The sequence below is a fragment of the Asterias rubens genome, chromosome 9 (assembly GCF_902459465.1).
Source record: "Asterias rubens chromosome 9, eAstRub1.3, whole genome shotgun sequence".
Taxonomy (NCBI): Eukaryota; Metazoa; Echinodermata; class Asteroidea; order Forcipulatida; family Asteriidae; genus Asterias; species Asterias rubens.
The window spans coordinates 1,979,005-1,998,082 of NC_047070.1; the positions used below are offsets into that span (position 1 = coordinate 1,979,005).

The 19,078-nt window shown below is 38.2% G+C and overlaps 2 protein-coding genes across 2 annotated transcripts; one reads left to right on the top strand and one right to left on the bottom strand.

Moving 5' to 3' along the window:
- Positions 1-1,338: 1,338 nt before the first annotated feature.
- On the bottom strand, positions 1,339-6,217 carry LOC117295088 (testis-expressed protein 36-like). Its single transcript, XM_033777657.1, has 4 exons — positions 5,834-6,217; positions 5,174-5,314; positions 3,745-3,825; positions 1,339-3,118 (listed from the first exon to the last, which is right to left on the bottom strand). Exons 1-4 carry the CDS (start codon positions 5,882-5,884, stop codon positions 2,792-2,794), a joined length of 600 nt encoding a protein of 199 aa, XP_033633548.1. The 5' UTR covers positions 5,885-6,217; the 3' UTR covers positions 1,339-2,791.
- An 855-nt stretch (positions 6,218-7,072) lies between these two features.
- Positions 7,073-13,803, top strand: LOC117294657. The gene is made up of 5 exons (XM_033777161.1): positions 7,073-7,109; positions 7,665-7,811; positions 8,521-9,421; positions 11,547-11,614; positions 12,238-13,803. Exons 1-5 carry the CDS (start codon positions 7,073-7,075, stop codon positions 12,498-12,500), a joined length of 1,416 nt encoding a protein of 471 aa, XP_033633052.1. The 3' UTR covers positions 12,501-13,803.
- Positions 13,804-19,078: the final 5,275 nt, after the last annotated feature.

Consider the following 19,078-nt stretch of genomic DNA (forward strand, 5'->3'; position numbering starts at 1 on the left):
CAATAAATTAATTGATAGAGCCATTTTCAAAAGTTGCGAAGGACATTTCAAAAATCTGCTCAATCCCCCCCCCCCTTGTGTGACAAGTCTGCTGCTTGATCCAGTAATATGACATATTACTCTTATACATTACAATAGACCTTTAGCTTTAAGATTGACCCACTTCACCAAGACCTGCTAAAAACATGCATCGATTCATGCAAAGTCTTCTTCCCTAGTACCTACTGATCAGTCAATGGGAGACTTGAAAGTGCTAGGTGGCAGCGGACTTACCAGGTACATTTCCATTGTTTACGTAGTTCTGAGCTTGCGCACATTACGAGAACAATGGATTTTACCTGGTAAGTCTGCTGCCACCAAGCGTCCCAAAGTCTCCCATTACTGCTGAATTAGAAACTGCACTTATAATCACCATTCCCTACTTACTGTGCAAGCATCGAATTTCTGCACTAGCTGTGCAAGCAAAGAATGCCTAGTAAACATGAGGTATGCACTAACCCGTGAAATACGTTTGTCGTAAGTGTGGAATTTTCTGCGTCCGTATGCATCGATTATTTGCTTACGGTAAGCAGAGCCAAATAATTGGGCCCAATACATGTTTAGGCCATTACCATTATGCCTCCATCTTGGTCGTGTTCCTCGTATCCAACAACCGTAATGATTGCTACTATACGTTGAACAGAAAAGAAATAGACTATTTCTCCTTCCAGCCTTGATTCGGTTACATTGATTTGAATGGGGGAAAATTAAGATGGCCGCACCGGGATCAAGGTCTGTTTCAGGTCATAAGAAAAAACAAAGATATAGCTCAGTGTTTTGTTTAAATACAACTGTTTATTAAATTTCACTCAAATCATTTTTGTATGTACAAATAAAATATTTCAAAGAATGGAAGTATAATTTACAATTAAATAATGCGTTCTTAGAAATGCTGAAAGCAGGCAGACTCTTAAACAAAAGGGTTTGAATTTGTTCAGCCTCTGATGAGGATTAAAAACCAAAAGTCATGGATACAACATCTTAAAGGCAGTGGACACTATTGGTAATTACTCAAAATAATTATTATCATAAAACCTTTCTTGGTTATGAGTAATGGGGAGAGGTTGATAGTATAAAACATTGTGAGAAACAGCTCCCTCTGAAGTGATTTCGAGACAGAAGTAATTTTCCACAAATTTGATTTTGAGACCTCAGATTTAGCATTTGAGGTCTTGAAATTAAGCATCTGAAAGCACACAACTTCGTTAGACCATGGTGCGGCAAGGGTGTTTTTTTCTTTCATTAATATCTCGCAACTTCATCGACCGATTGAGATCAAGTTTTCACAGGCTTGTTATTATATGCATATGTTGAGATACACCCACTGTGAAGACTAGTCTTAGACAATTACCAATAGTGTCCAGTGTCTTTAATAAAGCTACATAAGAAAGCTACTAAGAAAAATCATGCATTTGGATGAACGATTGTGTTCTCCATAAGAAATAAGACGTGTTCTTGCACGTATTATTCAATGATGTACTGCATTGGAGATCTAAGGAAGACATATTGAAGATAATACTTGGTATCCAAGAAATCTACTTAGCAGAAATTTCACAAAACGCTAAGATTGATCTTAAGCCGTGTATCAAGTTTAATTGCTAAGCAAAGTGTGATGTCACAAGACACATCACTATGGTGATATTGACAACACATCTTAAGATGAATCTTAGTGCGTCAAATGAAATAAGTTGTTTCACTTTCTTTAACCTACCAAAAGTATAAGTTATGAAAATAAAAAGTGCTAGCCACGCCATGAGCAAGAATGTGTTCCTTTTATGTCTATAGTTTGTTGAGTTATGACTTCATGTTAGTTTCTATTAAATATTTGTATTAAAGATAGAAAAAATCTGAATTCTTGGAAGAATCTGTGGAAAAAAAACTTATATTGTGACCTGCAAAGTAAATAGTTTTTGCTGAAAAGGTCTGTAAATTCGCAGTTTAGTTTGCATAGCAGTTCTATATTTTTACAGATATTTTATGTTTTGAAATAATATTCTTCATGCTTGATCATAGATAGCATACAATGAATTGAAAACTAATTGAAAAGATTTGTATTAGAAATAAACCCTACATAAATAATCCTTTGTAAATAAAATGCAATTAGGGAAGCCCTTTTCAGTGAGGTTAATGAATACAAATTGTTACGGAAGAACAAACGTTGGGCTGTAACTGGTTACAAGGAAGCTGATTTGCAGATTTACTAAAGTTCCAAACTAACTTAAGCTCAAAAGAACTTATATTTGTACAAGTATCTGTACCCCGAGTTGGATTGTTGGGTAAATCCAACTTCTAGTCTTGCATAGAGGGAAAACAGAACAGAAACTAACGTTTTTGTTATAACAAGTTGAGACGACAAGACTACAAATTAACCACTGGCATCAAGGTTTTGGCCAGGATTTGGTAAATGTGTGTCAACGTTTTCTGGAAGTAAAAACTGGGTGGCCAAATTAGTCGCTTACAATACACTTTTATGTAAATGATAAAACAGCGTGTCCAAATTTAAAACAGGGTGTCCAAAAAGCACCCAGACACCCCTCTGGCTAACACTATGATTAAGCATAGATTGAAATCCTTTGCTTATCGTTAAATGTTCACTAGGAATTGTGCTTTGACCATCAAACACAAAGTAGTAACCCCATTTCCCACCAGAATGTCCCCCGCGATACCTTTTGTTTAAGAACAACAATACCATTGTTTGACACTCACAAAATGGTGCTCCAACATCCCAAAGTTCCAGACTCTATTCATCAATTTAATACGCTTTGTAAGAATACTTCCACGGGTTGGGTTTCAAGTGAGGTTCCTTACTCGAGACTAGAGTTTGTGTTTCCGTCCTGTAAGGCACATCGGGGGATCGAAACCAGTCCGTTGTCGTCGAATCCAGTTTCTGTTTTCCTTCTCTTGGCTCAGCATGCTGGCGAGGGAACCGACGTCTTGTGGGTGGTTCCCTGCATTGTCTACCAGTGAACGCATCTCCATAATTTGTGGAGCTTAAATCCTGATTTGGCAAGTCCCATGTGTAGAAGTTTTTAGATTCATGTTGTCTTTCATCGCCATGGAAAAGACGCTTTCCGAGACTCTAAAAGGGTGGACAGAAAACAGTTGTTAAAAGATAAATTTAATTCAAAGAAGCTAAATATAATTTGTTTTCTTCTACCCTCACACCGATGTATATTAAGAACTGACTCAGTACTTTCCCAAGTTTTGGGAAGAAAAAAAAAACACTTGGATGGGATTCAAACCCACAACCTTTGCATTGCTAGAGCAGATGTCTTACCATTAGACCAGCGAGCTAGCACGATGGCTAGAGCCAATTTGAATTCTATGTTTTAGTAACTGGTAGTGTATGCAGTGCTTAACTACACATCAGTGTAAGGGTCAAAACAAATTATATTCTTTATCCCCCCAAGCAAAAATATAACATATAAAATAAAAAATAGGGTGCAAAATTAGTTCTTACTGAGCACCTCTTAGTTATCTGGGTCCAATTTCATAAAGCTGTTAAGCAGAAAATACTGCTAGACAAATTCTTTGCTAAGCAATAATTAAGTCACGCACCAGCCACAACACCAAAATGCATTATAGTTTCGGCTGGTAACATGAATCTGCTAAGCAATACTATTCTGTGTTTAGCGATTGAGTTTTGTGTGCTTACAGTACAAGCTTTATGAAATTGTGCCCTGCACGGTTGTTTTATGTTCTTACATGTCCAAAGTAAACGCCATGATCTTGAAATGAATGTCTATTGTCGTGCACAGAGAAGGAGTTTTCCATGTCATAGGTCATCTGAAAAAATACAAGAATTATAACATCATTTATTCATATCACTCACATCACTGGAACAAAAGATAAAATTTGATATTTTTTATACATTTGTAAAGAGCATTGATTGAATGCTGTTAACATTTCTAGTTGATACCACCTTTGGTTGAAACGTTGTGAATACACCAAGAGATGTAACAGAAGAAAACAAACTGCGAAAAAGTGTTTTTTTGCATCACATTTGTTTTGATAAACACTGTTTTGAAAGACACTGGACACTATTGGTAATTGTCAAAGACCAGTCTTCTCACTTGCTGTATTTCAACAAATGCATAAAATAACAAACCTGTGAAAATTTGAGCTCAATCGGTCATCGAAGTTGCAAGATAATAATGAAGAAAAAACACCCTTGTCACATGAAGTTGTGAGCTTTCAGTGCTTGATTTTGAGACCTCAAAATCTAATTCTGAGGTTTGGAAAACAAATTTGTGGAAAATTACTTCTTTCTTGAAAACTATGTTACTCCAGAGGGAGTTGTTTCTCACAATGTTTTATACTATCAACAGCTCCCCATTACTCGTTACCAAGTAAGGTTTTATGCTAATAATTATTTTGAGTAATTACCAATAGTGTCCACTGCGTTTAACCTACAATATAAACAGTATGTCATCTGTCACTGTATTTTATTGACAGGAATTTTATCAGGAGTGTCATTCAGAAATGATACTTTGACCCCCTCAAATGTTTTTGTTTGTTCTTGTTGAACATTGGTCATGTGTTAAAGTTAAGCCTCAAGTACCAAGGGCATCAATCAAAATGGTGTGGAATTCAGTGATAAAAAGTAGTTTGTGCAAAACATGTTTGGTGGTGGTTCTACGAATACTTGAAAATGTTAAGCAAGGTTTTAGCACGAATTTGATAAGGGAGTTGAAATTTGCTGGAAATTTCAAAACTGTCTGTGCAAATCATTCACTTATAATAATTACAGATAAAACAGGTTGTCCAAAAGACACACAGACACACCTCTGATGACCAACACTACATGTTTCATTGCAAGGTAAAGGAGAGAAGATTTCTAGTGAAAGGGAGGGAGGTTTAGCTGCACATTACGCGAGCAAAAAACGTGAACCTGAACGTCAGAAAATGGTGTCGTTTCTAGGTGACGTCACCACTTTGGGCTTATTTCATGCCCATGTATGATGTCTGCACACACGTACCTGACGTAAGGAAATGGTATTTTCACGTATGCTTAAAACGTGAGATTTTTACAACAAAATTTTCTGACATTCACGTTCATGTTTTTGCTCGCAGAACGTGTGGCTAAACCTCCCTGATGACGTTGAAACTGCATCCAAAGTGTATTGTAACATACCTCCATCTTTGTATTGAACTGTTCTGGAGGGGGTTTAGGGCGCTGGGGTTGTGTCTCCCGTAGTGTCGTGTTCAGCATATTTCCAGTACTAGTCATTGTGTCTCTCATCAATGGAGGATCAGACCAGCCTCTGGTGCGGAACTGAAAAGAAAAAACATATTTGTAATACGTGTTATGAAAGCACCCCATTTAAATAGTTTACAAATTGAGAAAATACTCCTTTAAAAAAAAAAATAAAAATAAAATATAAACAAGAATTACAAACCCTCAGTTATAAATGCTAATTATGTCTGATAGTTTATGATCAACAATTGAGCTGATATTATTATTATTATTGTTATTATTTATTTGGCCATTTCACAAAAAAAAATAACAATACATGTCGTAGTTGCAATAACGTAACCCTCCTGCCGACGACGACAGGACTCCGGGAGGATTACGTTACCTCAACTAACGTTGACAATATTGACACAGAACTCAAGTCTTGTGCTATTTGAAACAATATTTCAAATAATATTTATGCCTATTCAATTTGTTTATATTTTTAATCAGTCGTACTTTTTAAAATAATAATAGCCTATTATTAGGCCTATTTTGATAAAAATAATTTTTATTTTGAGAAGTTATTTAAACTTTAAAGAAACAAAAACACAAACTTACCCATATTCCATCATTACTTGCTGACGGGGCACACTGCCTTGACTTCGGCATAACCAAGCAAGAAGACACACCCAAGAAAGAAGAGTAAGTTTAGTTTGTTGTCACACTCAAAAAAGTTCCAAGATCGAGTCGAGAACGAAGTTCAATTCAATCCCAAACAACTGCTCGCCTCAGGTCGGAGTCAGAAAGCTCTTATATACTTTTTATCTCCACATCATATAGTTAGCTTGTAGACAAGATTTTGTTTACCGAAAGTGAATAAATTGTTGTGATTGTCCAAATAAACACCCATCAACTTTCTTAACAATGTGCGCATAATGTTCAATGTTCGATGGATATTGCTCTCTGTATGTGTGTTGTTTTGATGTTGTTCAATGCACATTGCACGCCGCGTATGTTGCCGAGGTAATAGTCTGGCTACGGTCTAACCATTTACATGTTGTGGAAACATATCTTCCGGAACCGGACTACTGTAACTTTTTTTTTCGGAGGGCGCCACCAACGTCCAATTAGATGAAACACCTGCTAGCTCAGGGGGGCGGGGGCAGGGGGGGGGGAATAAATCGTTGATAATACATTTTGGTATGGTTTTTAAATAATGGTTTTTGAATACTTTGTTATTTTGACCATGCACAAAAGGGGGTGGAATGAAATTCTAATGCGTGCCTGAAGTCATGAATGATGCGTGAAGTCGGGAAAAGGTTTGTATTAGACCTAGCAACTAAAAAGTAAAATTAATGACATCATTTTTGCAAATGTAATTTTTTTTAAAAATGAGTACAGAGCAACAGTTAGTGGATTTAGGGTTGTCTATACGTTGTACAAACATTCCGTCCACCCACACATCGAAGTTTGAATCCACCTATAGGCCTAGTATAGGGCTAAATATAATCCACTGGAAAAACATTGAACGACCTTGTTAATACCTCAAGCAAATCGATATAATTCAATCCAAAATAATAACATTACAACGGCTGTCCAGTGTTTACATTTAATATGAAAATCAATTAATTGAATTCGAACAAAAGAAAGCTATTATATTCTTCGAACTGAAACCCCTGCACAACCTTCGTAAAACAAAAGCGCAAAATACGGACAGTGTTTTTTTCTTCTTCTAATGCTGTCATCATTTCACACGCTCTGCCGCCAGTGGTATTTATTAATACGTGCATTTAGTGTTCTGACATTTACAGTTCACGGTCAGTGTTTCCAATGCAATGATGTACGAATTGTTCCAAAATGATTCGGAAAAACTACCATTTTGACTGCCAGTACCGTAGATATTGCTTTCAAATTACATATTATTATTTCTTGATATTTTCTGTGATATTATTGGCTTACTTTTCATCCGGAGTAAGGCTGCCAAGATCAGGTGAGTAATTTTTAACCAAGTTCAGGGTTGAATTCAAGATTTTGGTTTTGTTTTCATTTAATTATTTGTATGAGACTTGGGGCACTGTATGGTGAGTATTCAATAATTGTTTGGTTTGCGGTAACACCATGCGTGCTTGCCAGGTAGATCATGTTTTATTTAAGAACTTGCCTTGCTTTATATAAACCTACTACCGCCGAGTAGATTTTCGGAATTCGGTAGACTTTTCAGTTTTGAAAAGAACTGCCATCCTTTTAATAACTATACCTGGGCGGAGGAAGTCGGCCGGGGCTTCTACTTTAGCTTTTAGTGGATCGTAACTTCACTACCGCAGCAGAGTGAGTTCTTAATAGTCTCTATGTTTTGAGTAGTCATCGTCAGGAGTTTTATTTATTTGCTTATTTTATTTTTTATCTATTTATTTATTTATTTGTTTATTTATTTATTTATTGTCATCAGATAGCTGCAGAAAACCGACAACTGGGAATTCAACGCTGATGCAATGTGGCTACAACCCGAATAGTTGCATTGTAGAGAAATCGGTATGCGATGGTTACATAGACTGTAATGATGGGTCGGATGAGAGTAATGCTACATGCAACCTTGGTAAGAGTCTGCGGCCCAGGGGCCAATTTCATAGTGCTGCTTAGCACAAAAAACTGCTTAGCATGAAATTTCTTCCTTGATAAAAACAGGATTACCAACAAAATTTCCAGTGTTTCATATTTCTTGTTACTGGTATTCAGCTGTTGTTTGCTTATCCTGAAAATCACGTGGAAATTTGGTTGGTAATCCTGTTTTTATTAAGAAAGACATTTCATGCTAAGAAGATGTTTGTGCTTAGCAGCTCTATGAAATTGGGCTCAGTGTTTCCTGAGCTGCAGCGTAAGCAGAACTGTAGGCCTATAGTTTTAGTTTTACCCTTACACCGATGTGTGTAAGCACTGTATACCATTACTAAGACTTTCATGAGCCCTGAGTGAATAAAATCACAGTCATAATTATTACTCAGAAAATACTGCTTAAAAAACTCTGCTTAGCAAAAATTAATCTGTAATAAGCATAATTTATTTTGTGCTTAGCTGCTATTTTGTGCTTGCAGCTCTATTAAATTGGGCCATGGTTTGTACAAAAGTTGAACCGTGAAGGTAGAATAGAAGAGGCCTGGGTTCGGGCGGAGACTTGGGGAAGGAGGGGGCTTAAACATGTTGGCTTAGCTGGGGGCACCTGTTTAGATCAGCCATATTATTATAACTGGCTTTTTGATTATTACGAGTTTTTATTGAGCATTATGTAATCTTTATCTGCCAACCAGAATTAGCTTGCGATGATCACCCCGAACCAGTCTGCCTGAACGGTGGAACATGTCGGTCTATCGTTGGGTCTGCAACCAGACTTCCTCATCACGAGTGCGACTGCATTGCTCCATTCACCGGTGCAGAGTGTGCGGACATTTCGACGACTGTTTCATCTCCTACGACTGAGTCATCAGTTTATACTTCAACAGCCGTAGAAGGAACGCCAACTGTTGCTGGCTCGACACCTGAAGGGATTACTAGCCAAATAAGTACATTACAACAAACGGAATCAACATTGTTACAAACAGAACTCAGCACCCTTTCGAGCATTGACTCATCGCCAGTGACAAGCAGTCAAACTCTACCTCAAAAGCAACAAACTGATGAGCTAAGCACCACATCACAGTCCTCTATCATGACAACAGCATCTTCACAAACAACAATAGCTCCAACAGACGTATCTTACACAACCGAAGAGAGCAACACAACAACATCTTCACAAACAACAATAGCTCCCACAGAAGTATCTAATAAAACCGAAGAGAGCAACAACACAACAACATCTTCACAAACAACAATAGCTCCGAATTCAACGGAAGTTTCTTCTAAAACCGAAGCGAAAACTACACTCCCAGTTCATCCTCAGCCGCCTCCTAAACTAACAACAAGACCGGCGAAAAACATTCACACCTCAACTACAGTAACACCAAATCCAAAGTTGCCAAATGATGCGTCATCAGATTTTAAAACTACAATCATACTTGTTGTTGTCTTTGGGTTGATCGTTCTCATACCAGCCGCCATTTTTATTCATTGCCGGATGAAAAGGAAATCTCAAGTTAATTTTGGTCAGATAGCCAAGAAAGATGACAAGGAGACATTGACACAAAACAATAAAACGGATCTTAACAACAAAACGTGAGTAGATATCATAATGATAAAGGCACTGGACATAAAAGGCAGTGGACACTATTGGTAATTGTCAAAGAATAGCCTTCACAGTTGGTGTGTATCTCAACATATTATGCATCAAATAACAAACCTGTTAAAATTTGAGCTCAATCGGTCATCGAACTTGCGAGATATAAATGAAAGAAAAAAACACCCTTGTCACACGAAGGTGTGTGCGTTTGAATACCGGACACTTCGGCACCTTGCAAACTCGGCGCCCGCAAACTCGGCACCTCTCAAACTCGGCACCCACAACCTCGGCACCTTGCAAACTCGGCACCCACAAACTCAGCACATGCACAACTACAAACTCGGCACCTGGTTGAAAACGCTCAATCTGCCACGGTTACAAACTCGGCACCTAGTTGGAAATTGAAATAAATCCCGATCCTCGTCGTGTGTATCGACGGGTTCGACGTCGTACCTAATAATTATTATGTATTTTTCACGTTTTTGAGTCGAAAATACGTAATTTCGATGTCCAAGTATTTTTTCGGAACATTTACACGAAACTTTGATCTAGTAAAACACTCATTCAAAGTACGTGTAAATAATTTCCGTTACAGACTGCCGTGCACTGTGTTTTATTACAAGATGATCGTAACCCACTTTAAGGCTGCTGAGACATTTCACGATTCCACCATGGAGGTAGTTCTACCTCCATGATTCCACTAAACACCGGGTGAGCACGCTGAACTGTCGCGGAGGCCGCCGTGTGGTGGGGCAATTCTACCTCCATGATTCCACTAAACACCGGGTGAGCACGCTGAACTGTCGCGGAGGCCGCCGTGTGGTGGGGCAATTCTACCTCCATGATTCCACTAAACACCGGGTGAGCACGCTGAACTGTCGCGGAGGCCGCCGTGTGGTGGGGCAATTCTACCTCCATGATTCCACTAAACACCGGGTGAGCACGCTGAACTGTCGCTGAGGCCGCCGTGTGGTGGGGCAAAAGCCCCCCACGGCCGCCATGTAGGCAAAACACGCTCCCAAATCACACTCTCTTCAAAATCAAAAAGTCATTTTCAAAGCCCATTACATCAACACATAGCGATGCACGTTCACCATACCAACATGATTGCATAAAACAAAATAAAAAAACTGAACGTGCGGACGTAAAGTTTCCGGGGAAAAAAAAATCTCCGATGCCGATCTTTCGAAAGTTCGGAAGCGGTTATGGTCATATAAGCTAGCATAACTACTAATTATTTAAACTAAATTCAAACCAGTTTGTATGGTGTTAATACTACTCTTCGGTTGGTATTTGCTGTTGGTGCCGAGTTTGGTTTGGTGGACCAAAATAGGCCGGTGCCGAGTTTGTTTGGTGCCGAGTTTGTTGGACCAAAACAGGCCGGTGCCGAGTTTGTTTGGTGCCGACATTCTTGGTGCCGAGTGGGTGCCGAGTTTGCGAGGTGCCGAGTTTGCGAAGTGCCGAGTTTGCTGGTGCCGAGTTTGCAAGGTGCCGAAGTGTCCGGTACCCGTGCGTTTAGATGGTTGGTTTCGAGACCTCAAGTTCTAAATCTGAGGTCTCGAAATCAAATTCGTGGAAAATTACTTCTTTCTCGGAAACTACGGCACTTCAGAGGGAGCCGTTTCTCACAATGTTTTATACCATCAACCTCTTCCCATTAATCGTCACCAAGAAAGGTTTTATGCTAATAATTATTTTGAGAAATTACCAATAGTGTCCACTTCCTTTAAGCATACTGGACATGATTGTATTCGATAATGGTGTATCCCAACATATATTGCATAAAATAACAACCCTGTGAACATGTGGGCTCCGATTGGTCATCGAATGTGCAAGAATGAAAAACCACCCGTGATTCTTTACTTTGTGTGCTTACAGAATAATAAGGCTTTAGCTGTAAGTCCTTTTATTATTTGAGTGAGAAATGACTTCTTTCTCAAAACCACGTTATTTCAGAGGGAGCCGTTTCTCACAATGTTTTACACTATCAACAGCTCTCCATTGCTCGTTACCAAGAAAGTTTGTATGCTAACAATTATGTTGAGTAATATCACCAACCACTGACTCATCCATCTTGAATGCTACAATTTTCAAATCTTGATTTGTGTCTTAAATTTACAGACCGGAAGTGACAAAACCAAAGCCCAACCATCAGCGGAACGTCAGCATTTCTTCCATTAAGATGAAAGGTAAATGTCGGCCGAAGACAAAACCGTAGACAGAAATACATATTTGAAATTGCAACCTGCACTACCCTTCATTTGAATTGGCCGCCATCTTTGATGAAACGTGCACACGTGAAAGGCTATTGGCGTCGTGCGCACTGATGAGGCAGCACAGCGCGCATAGGCACAATGCACTTTTCCCATTGTTTTACATCAAAGATGGCGGTCAGTGACGTCTCGTGCAATCCATTAATAGGGTGCATTCGTTTAGCTTCCCTGGGTCTACCCCGCGGTGCTCACTCGGGTGAGCCCCTGACAAGAGCTAATCGAACGATCACACTCGCCCTCTCGTGGTGACGGCATGCACCTCAGGTCACCCCCAATTGACCCACCCCACAAGCAGGGCACTGGCGGCTGACCCGGGTGAGCCCCTGGAATGACGTCAAAGCTATTCGAACGCACCGGGAGCAGACCGGGGTCGACCCAGGGAAGCTAAACGAACGCACCCAAAGATGGTGGTCAATGACGTCATGTGCAATCCATTAATAGATGGTTGCTAGTCTCTTCTCAATGCTTATGAACATCCCAAAAGTGATTACATTTGATTAATATCTTACTTTTGTTAACTTCCTCTCATCAACAAACAGAGCATTCGAATTTATTGGGAAACGAACTGCCATTGGACGTCAACATGAACAGGCCCCAGCAAGCACCCCCTGCTATACGTGTGACGTATGCTCCTGACGTCGACAGCGATCCACCAATAGGATCACGTTCGTCTTACACCAATACCGACATGATGGATCAACCACATTACCCAGAAACTCAGATGTGGGTACCAGGAGATGGGCCTGAAGATACCCCGTACTTTGTAACTGGCAATGGTCCACTCCCGGTCTCCTTAGTCTAGAGAAACAATGTTCAAATAAAAACATTTTTTTAACCTCCAGTATTATTTGTACAATACACCTACCCGATATGGGGCGAGAGGGTGGTATCCCCCACATAATGTTCCCCACGTTCACACACTAGCCTAGGCCTCGCAGTGCTAATTTTGCATCCCTGTGGAGACACCTTTTGTTACTGTCTTTGTCATAAGGGACCGCCCATTATAGACATCAACACAAAATTCCTTGCGGTGGAGTAACCCAATCTTCAGAATTCCCCCTATGAAGACCCTTGTTTTCCATTTTCTGTCTCCAGAAGGTAATGTGAATATGAAATCCAAAAACTCCAAGCACACGATGAACGCACAAGGAGAAGCCTAATACACCCTGCCCCATATCGAGTCTGTAAAACTTGTCATAAATATCTTTTTAAAAAAAATGCAATAATCTTAATAAAATGTTTATAGGCTTCATACAGGCCTTATTTATAATAATTTATAATTTTTGATAGTAATATATATTTATATTAAACGGGTGGAAGGAATTCATTTTCGTTTCGTAACAATCTACATGCAATTTGTTACTATTTTTCTCTTGATTATAATATTATACAAATATTGAAAGCATAATTAATAGTCACAGACAGAATCAAGAGGTGAAATCTGGACTATTCAATTTTACTCGGCGACGATTGAAATGGAATAGTCCATGTTCACCGAGTGGTTGTTTTGCGGAAAATGCACGAGAAAGAAATGCATTAAATTGTTTTATCGCGCACAGTCAATGTAGATTCAAATTTTTCTCCAAGCAGCAAAAACCCGGAAACTCTCCCACACTCACTCTAAGAACACCCGATTTACACCAAACATTTACCCATGTCCGCATTGACAAGACTTTGCAACATTTAGCCAAGCGGTCGGAAACATTTATTTTGTCCAATAAAAATGATAAATACTGGATGGGCACATGTCCAATATTAAGTTTGGATTGCCGCGGCAGTTATGGCAAAATAATGGATGACGTTCACGTGACGCGTGTTTAACCAATTAACTGCCAAGGATATGTGTGTCTTTATGAAATAGGTTTATTTCCATACACCACTGATTTTAGCTGCACCAAAATAAAGCCGTCGATCTCACCAAACTCTTCCTAACTCAGGATTAATCTTTAGGACGAGTTCAGTTCCCCTATCCGAAGACGTTAGGACGCACTGAACCCATCCGATGTAAGGACGGTGAGGCGGTTTCAGTCTTCCGCCGTGTTCAGTTTTCCGGGACTCAGTATACGGCACTAACAATATTGACTACTTTCGCTTGCTGTGCGCATGCCAGGCGTCGCATGACGTAATGTTACCGTATTATTTGGTCATTCGGGAAACTGAACACGGCGGAAAGTTGAAACCGCCACAACGGGTTACTCGTCCTTACTCGAGATCATGGATTAACCCTATATGGTTTTGTGAAATCGGCTGCATGTAATATTAATAAGCAATCAAACGTCGTAAAAGTCAGCCTTCCATACACTTGCTTCTACAAAAACAAAAATGACTGTATTACTTCCATTAAGACCTTTTAAATAACTGTAAATAAATGTGATGAAAAGAAAAACAAACTATTTAATTATGCACAACATCATCAAGGTTTCGTTGTTTCACACATTTTATTGTTTGTTATAGCGGGATATGTTGGAATATTTGATGCAGTTATTTTATTGTTTGTTTGTTTGAATATTTCTACCTCTATACTGCAGAATTTAAAACGTAACAATAAACAATACAACCCTTAAAAACGAATAAACAAAGAATCATTGTCGTTAGCCCTTATTATATATATAAGTTAATTACACTGTTAGAGCCCACAGAGACAACATTAATTTTGCATACGAAGAGGCTGGTAATATCTCCAATCCATAGGCCTACTAGTGATCCAGCATAACGGCAGTTTATGATCAATATTGGTCGTTGGGCAGACACGGCAAAATAGCTGGAAAGGCTCACTTTATTTCACTGTTTGCAAACATGGTTTTTTTTAGTCCACAGTTTATTGTAAGCACTCGACATAAAAGTATTCCTAAGTAAGAAGAACTTTTTTTATGAAGAAAAAAAAATAGTGTTTTTACTATAAAACACTTTAAAACCGACTGTTAAAATATCATTAACTTTTTATGTACTGCCTTCAAATCTACTGTGGGGGAGGGTTACGTGCGATCGCTCGAGTTATTTTATCATGTATAAACATTGCCTATTATTGTAGTTTTAATAATAATTCATAAACATAATACATCGTACCGAAGTTCCCAAAATCTTCCCACTTTCGTCCAGAAAAACCCCCAACAAAAAGTAAACATCAAAAAAGTTGCAACATCCATGATGAAGCATACTAGTTAGACAGTATTTTTTTTCAATTATGTGTATGGAATGGTCGGTGCCGGCGTCTGTTTTGTGAACAAAATGTTCATTCAAAAAACATTTTTAAAAGCAGCAAAAACAGCTGCGCCTTTGTTTAACACATGATTGCATTCTAGAACCCAGGTCTTTCTTGAAATCAACCCGCAAAAAACCCCAAACAACCGCGCATTATATGTGACAAAAAAAACAATGGATTGGAACAATAAACAAGATCGCCCAACAAAATTACCCCAAATCAGGACGGAAGAACTTTACTAAACACAATTAAATACTCCTTTTTGCTCATCCAGAGTATCCTAACTTGGTAATTTTTGAAATGACCACTGATGACACTATTCCCAATACGCTTGCCCTATACACAGAATTCACTGCTTCCGTAAGCGCTGATTCTTTGCTCACGGTAAGCAGTGCCATGAAATTGGGCCCAGCTGGAGCTGTTTATAACCGGCTTTCTGTGCTAGCCTTTCAAGCGTAGAATGCCTAGAAACGTGCAGTATAGGCACGCACAAAAGCCAAAATTCGCCGCTAACCCATGAAATACGCTTGCCGTATACACAGAATTCCCTGCTTCCGCAAGGGCTGATTCTTTGCTCACGGTAAGCAGTGCCATGAAATTGGGCCCTGCTGGAGCTGTTTATAACCGGCTTTCTGAGCTAGCCTTTTAAGCGTAGAATGCCTAGAAACGTGGAGTAGGCACGCGCAAAAGCCAAAATTCGCCGCTAACCCATGAAATACGCTTGCCGTATACACAGAATTCCCTGCTTCCGTAAGCGCTGATTGTTTGCTTACGGTAAGCAGAGCCATGAAATTGGGCCCAGCTGGAGCTGTTTATAACCGGCCGGCTTCCGCGTGTCAGGCCTACGTACGCCAATATACTCATGCCGAACGCGCAATTCATAGCTTTTAGTAACAGGGCGTAATCTATTTCTAAGCGTGCGCGAATATCTATTTCTAAGCGCGCTTTTTAACAAAAGGGCATTTATGAATGGGAATAAAAGAGTAGTGACTTGTTCTTAAACGTATGTTGCCGTGCGATATAGGCCCTTGCCTTCTGCTCGGGCCTTAATCACCTGGCAACGACCCTGCTGGTTTTAAACGGCCAATAAAGAACTCGTCGCTTCCCTTTTGTTCCCCTATCAAATGTCCATCAATTGAACAGATAAACAGTTCTTGAACTTGGTTCATGAACTGCTCTAATGAACATGTTGTGAACAGTTTAAGGCATGTTCATGGACTGATCATGAACATTCTTGAAAGTTCATCAAGTCAAATTCCATCTTACCTGATGGGGTAGATTGGTTAGATGCATAGAGCTATATATACATACGTATATACAGCTGATGACAATTAGTTAACAACAGGGTGGACCACGTGAAGGTTGTCATCTCCCACCCCACAAAAGGGATCGTAATACATCTGAGTATGTAACCATTACAACAATTGCTTCTTTGTAATGTTACCCCCTCTAATTATTATTTATTATTAATATTATTTTATGTTATTATTATATTATAAAACCTTGTTCATGAGTACTCTATACAGATAAGCTAATGTCATGACCTTTGTAATTATAAAACCTTGTTAATGAGTATTCTTTACAGCTAAGACAATGTCATGACCTTTGTAATGATAAAACCTTGTTAATGAGTACTCTTTACAGCTAAGACAATGTCATGGCCTTGTATTTATAAAACCTTGTTAATGAGTACTCTATACAGCTAAGACAATGTCATGACCTTTGTAATTATAAAACCTTGTTAATGAGTACTCTATACAACTAAGACAATGTCATGACCTCTGTAATTATAAAACCTTTTAATGAGTACTCTATACAGCTAAGACAATGTCATGACCTTTGTAATTATAAAACCTTGTTAATAAGTACTCTATACAGCTAAGACAATGTCATGACCTTTGTAATTATAAAACCTTGTTAATGAAAAATACTCTATACAGCTAAGACAATGTCATGACCTTTGTAATAATAAAACCTTGTTAATGAGTACTCTTTACAGCTAAGACAATGTCATGACCTTTGTAATAATAAAACCTTGTTAATGAGTACTCTATACAGCTAAGACAATGTCATGACCTTTGTTATTATAAAACCTTGTTAATGAGTACTCTATACAGCTAACACAATGTCATGACCTTTGTAATTATAAAACCTTGTTAATGAGTACTCTATACAGATAAGATAATGTCATGACCTTTGTAATTATAAAACCTTGTTAATGAGTACTCTATACAGCTAAGACAATGTCATGACCTTTGTAATTATAAAACCTTGTTAATGAGTACTCTATACAGATAAGATAATGTCATGACCTTTGTAATTATAAAACCTTGTTAATGAGTACTCTTTACAGCTAAGACAATGTCATGACCTTTGTAATGATAAAACCTTGTTAATGAGTACTCTTTACAGCTCAGACAATGTCATGGCCTTGTATTTATAAAACCTTGTTAATGAGTACTCTATACAGCTAAGACAATGTCATGACCTTTGTAATTATAAAACCTTGTTAATGAGTACTCTATACAGCTAAGACAATGTCATGACCTTTGTAATTATAAAACCTTTTAATGAGTACTCTATACAGCTAAGACAATGTCATGACCTTTGTAATTATAAAACCTTGTTAATGAGTACTCTATACAGCTAAGACAATGTCATGACCTTTGTAATTATAAAACCTTGTTAATGAGTACTCTATACAGATAAGATAATGTCATGACCTTTGTAATTATAAAACCTTGTTAATGAGTACTCTTTACAGCTAAGACAATGTCATGACCTTTGTAATTATAAAACCTTGTTAATGAGTACTCTTTACAGCTAAGACAATGTCATGGCCTTGTATTTATAAAACCTTGTTAATGAGTACTCTATACAGCTAAGACAATGTCATGACCTTTGTAATTATAAAACCTTTTAATGAGTACTCTATACAGCTAAGACAATGACATGACCTTTGTTATTATAAAACCTTGTTAATGAGTACTCTATACAGCTAAGACAATGTCATGACCTTTGTAATGATAAAACCTTGTTAATGAGTACTCTATACAGCTAAGACAATGTCATGACCTTTGTAATTATAAAACCTTGTTAATGAGTACTCTATACAGCTAAGACAATGTCATGACCTTTATAATTATAATTATATTAACCTATTAATGAGTACTCTATACAGCTAAGACAATGTCAAGACCTTTGTAATTAAATCACCTCGTTAATGAGTACTCTATGACATTGTCATGACCTTTATAATTGAAATAACCTCGTTAATGAGTACTCTATGACATTGTCATGACCTTTGTAATTACATCACCTCGTTAATGAGTACTCTATGACATTGTCATGACCTTTGTAATTAAATCACCTCGTTAATGAGGACTCTATGACATTGTCATGACCTTTGTAATTAAATAACCTCGGTAATGAGTACTCTTAAACAACCTCCATATTCACACAACACAATGTCATGACCTTTCACATTACTAGAAAAGCTTTAAGAGTTACCAACAAAACAACATGGTGGCCACCATGTAAGCTACCCCAGAACAAATACCATGTAAACAATTAGACTAATAAATAATTGAAAGACAAATTAAGTAGTAACAATACAAAACTTAATGTCTAATAAACACTTAAACACACTCCTTAAACATATTGTTCTCTTTTTATTTGTTATGAATTTACTACAAATAAACTTATGTTGTTTCGTATTTTGTAATGAGCAAACTGCATTACAAATTAACTTAACTTGTTTCACGATTGTAATGCGGTACTTCATTACGCACATGAAACGTTTACATACTTGCAATAAGGTACTTCATTGCAAGCATGTTATAATTACATGATTGTAATGAAGTACCTCATTACAAACATACAGTTTTTGTATGTGAATACATGAACTTGTATAGTACCTCGATACAAGTTTAACATGTATTCTGTCTACATACTTGTAATGAAGTACCTCATTTCAAGTACGTTGACAACAATTCGAAAAGCACATATACTTCCAAGAATGAATTAAACAGGCCAACGAAATGTGAAATCTTCACAAATCTTGTTGTGGCTTGAAGTCAGGCACCCTCTGGGATGTAGCTTGTAGTCAGGCACCCTCTGCGATGTGGCTTGTAGTCAGGCACCCTCTGGGATGTGGCTTGTAGTCAGGCACCCTCTGG

Coding starts and splice junctions, on each gene's coding strand:
- LOC117295088 (XM_033777657.1), bottom strand. CDS start 5,884: ATGCCGAAGTCAAGGCAGTGTGCCCCGTCAGCAAGTAATGATGGAATA. Junction 5,315..5,833: donor CAAGTAATGATGGAATATGG/GTAAGTTTGTGT, acceptor TTTTCTTTTCAG/TTCCGCACCAGAGGCTGGTC. Junction 3,826..5,173: donor AGTTCAATACAAAGATGGAG/GTATGTTACAAT, acceptor GTATTTTTTCAG/ATGACCTATGACATGGAAAA.
- LOC117294657 (XM_033777161.1), top strand. CDS start 7,073: ATGATTCGGAAAAACTACCATTTTGACTGCCAGTACC. Junction 7,812..8,520: donor TAATGCTACATGCAACCTTG/GTAAGAGTCTGC, acceptor TCTGCCAACCAG/AATTAGCTTGCGATGATCAC. Junction 9,422..11,546: donor ACGGATCTTAACAACAAAAC/GTGAGTAGATAT, acceptor TTAAATTTACAG/ACCGGAAGTGACAAAACCAA.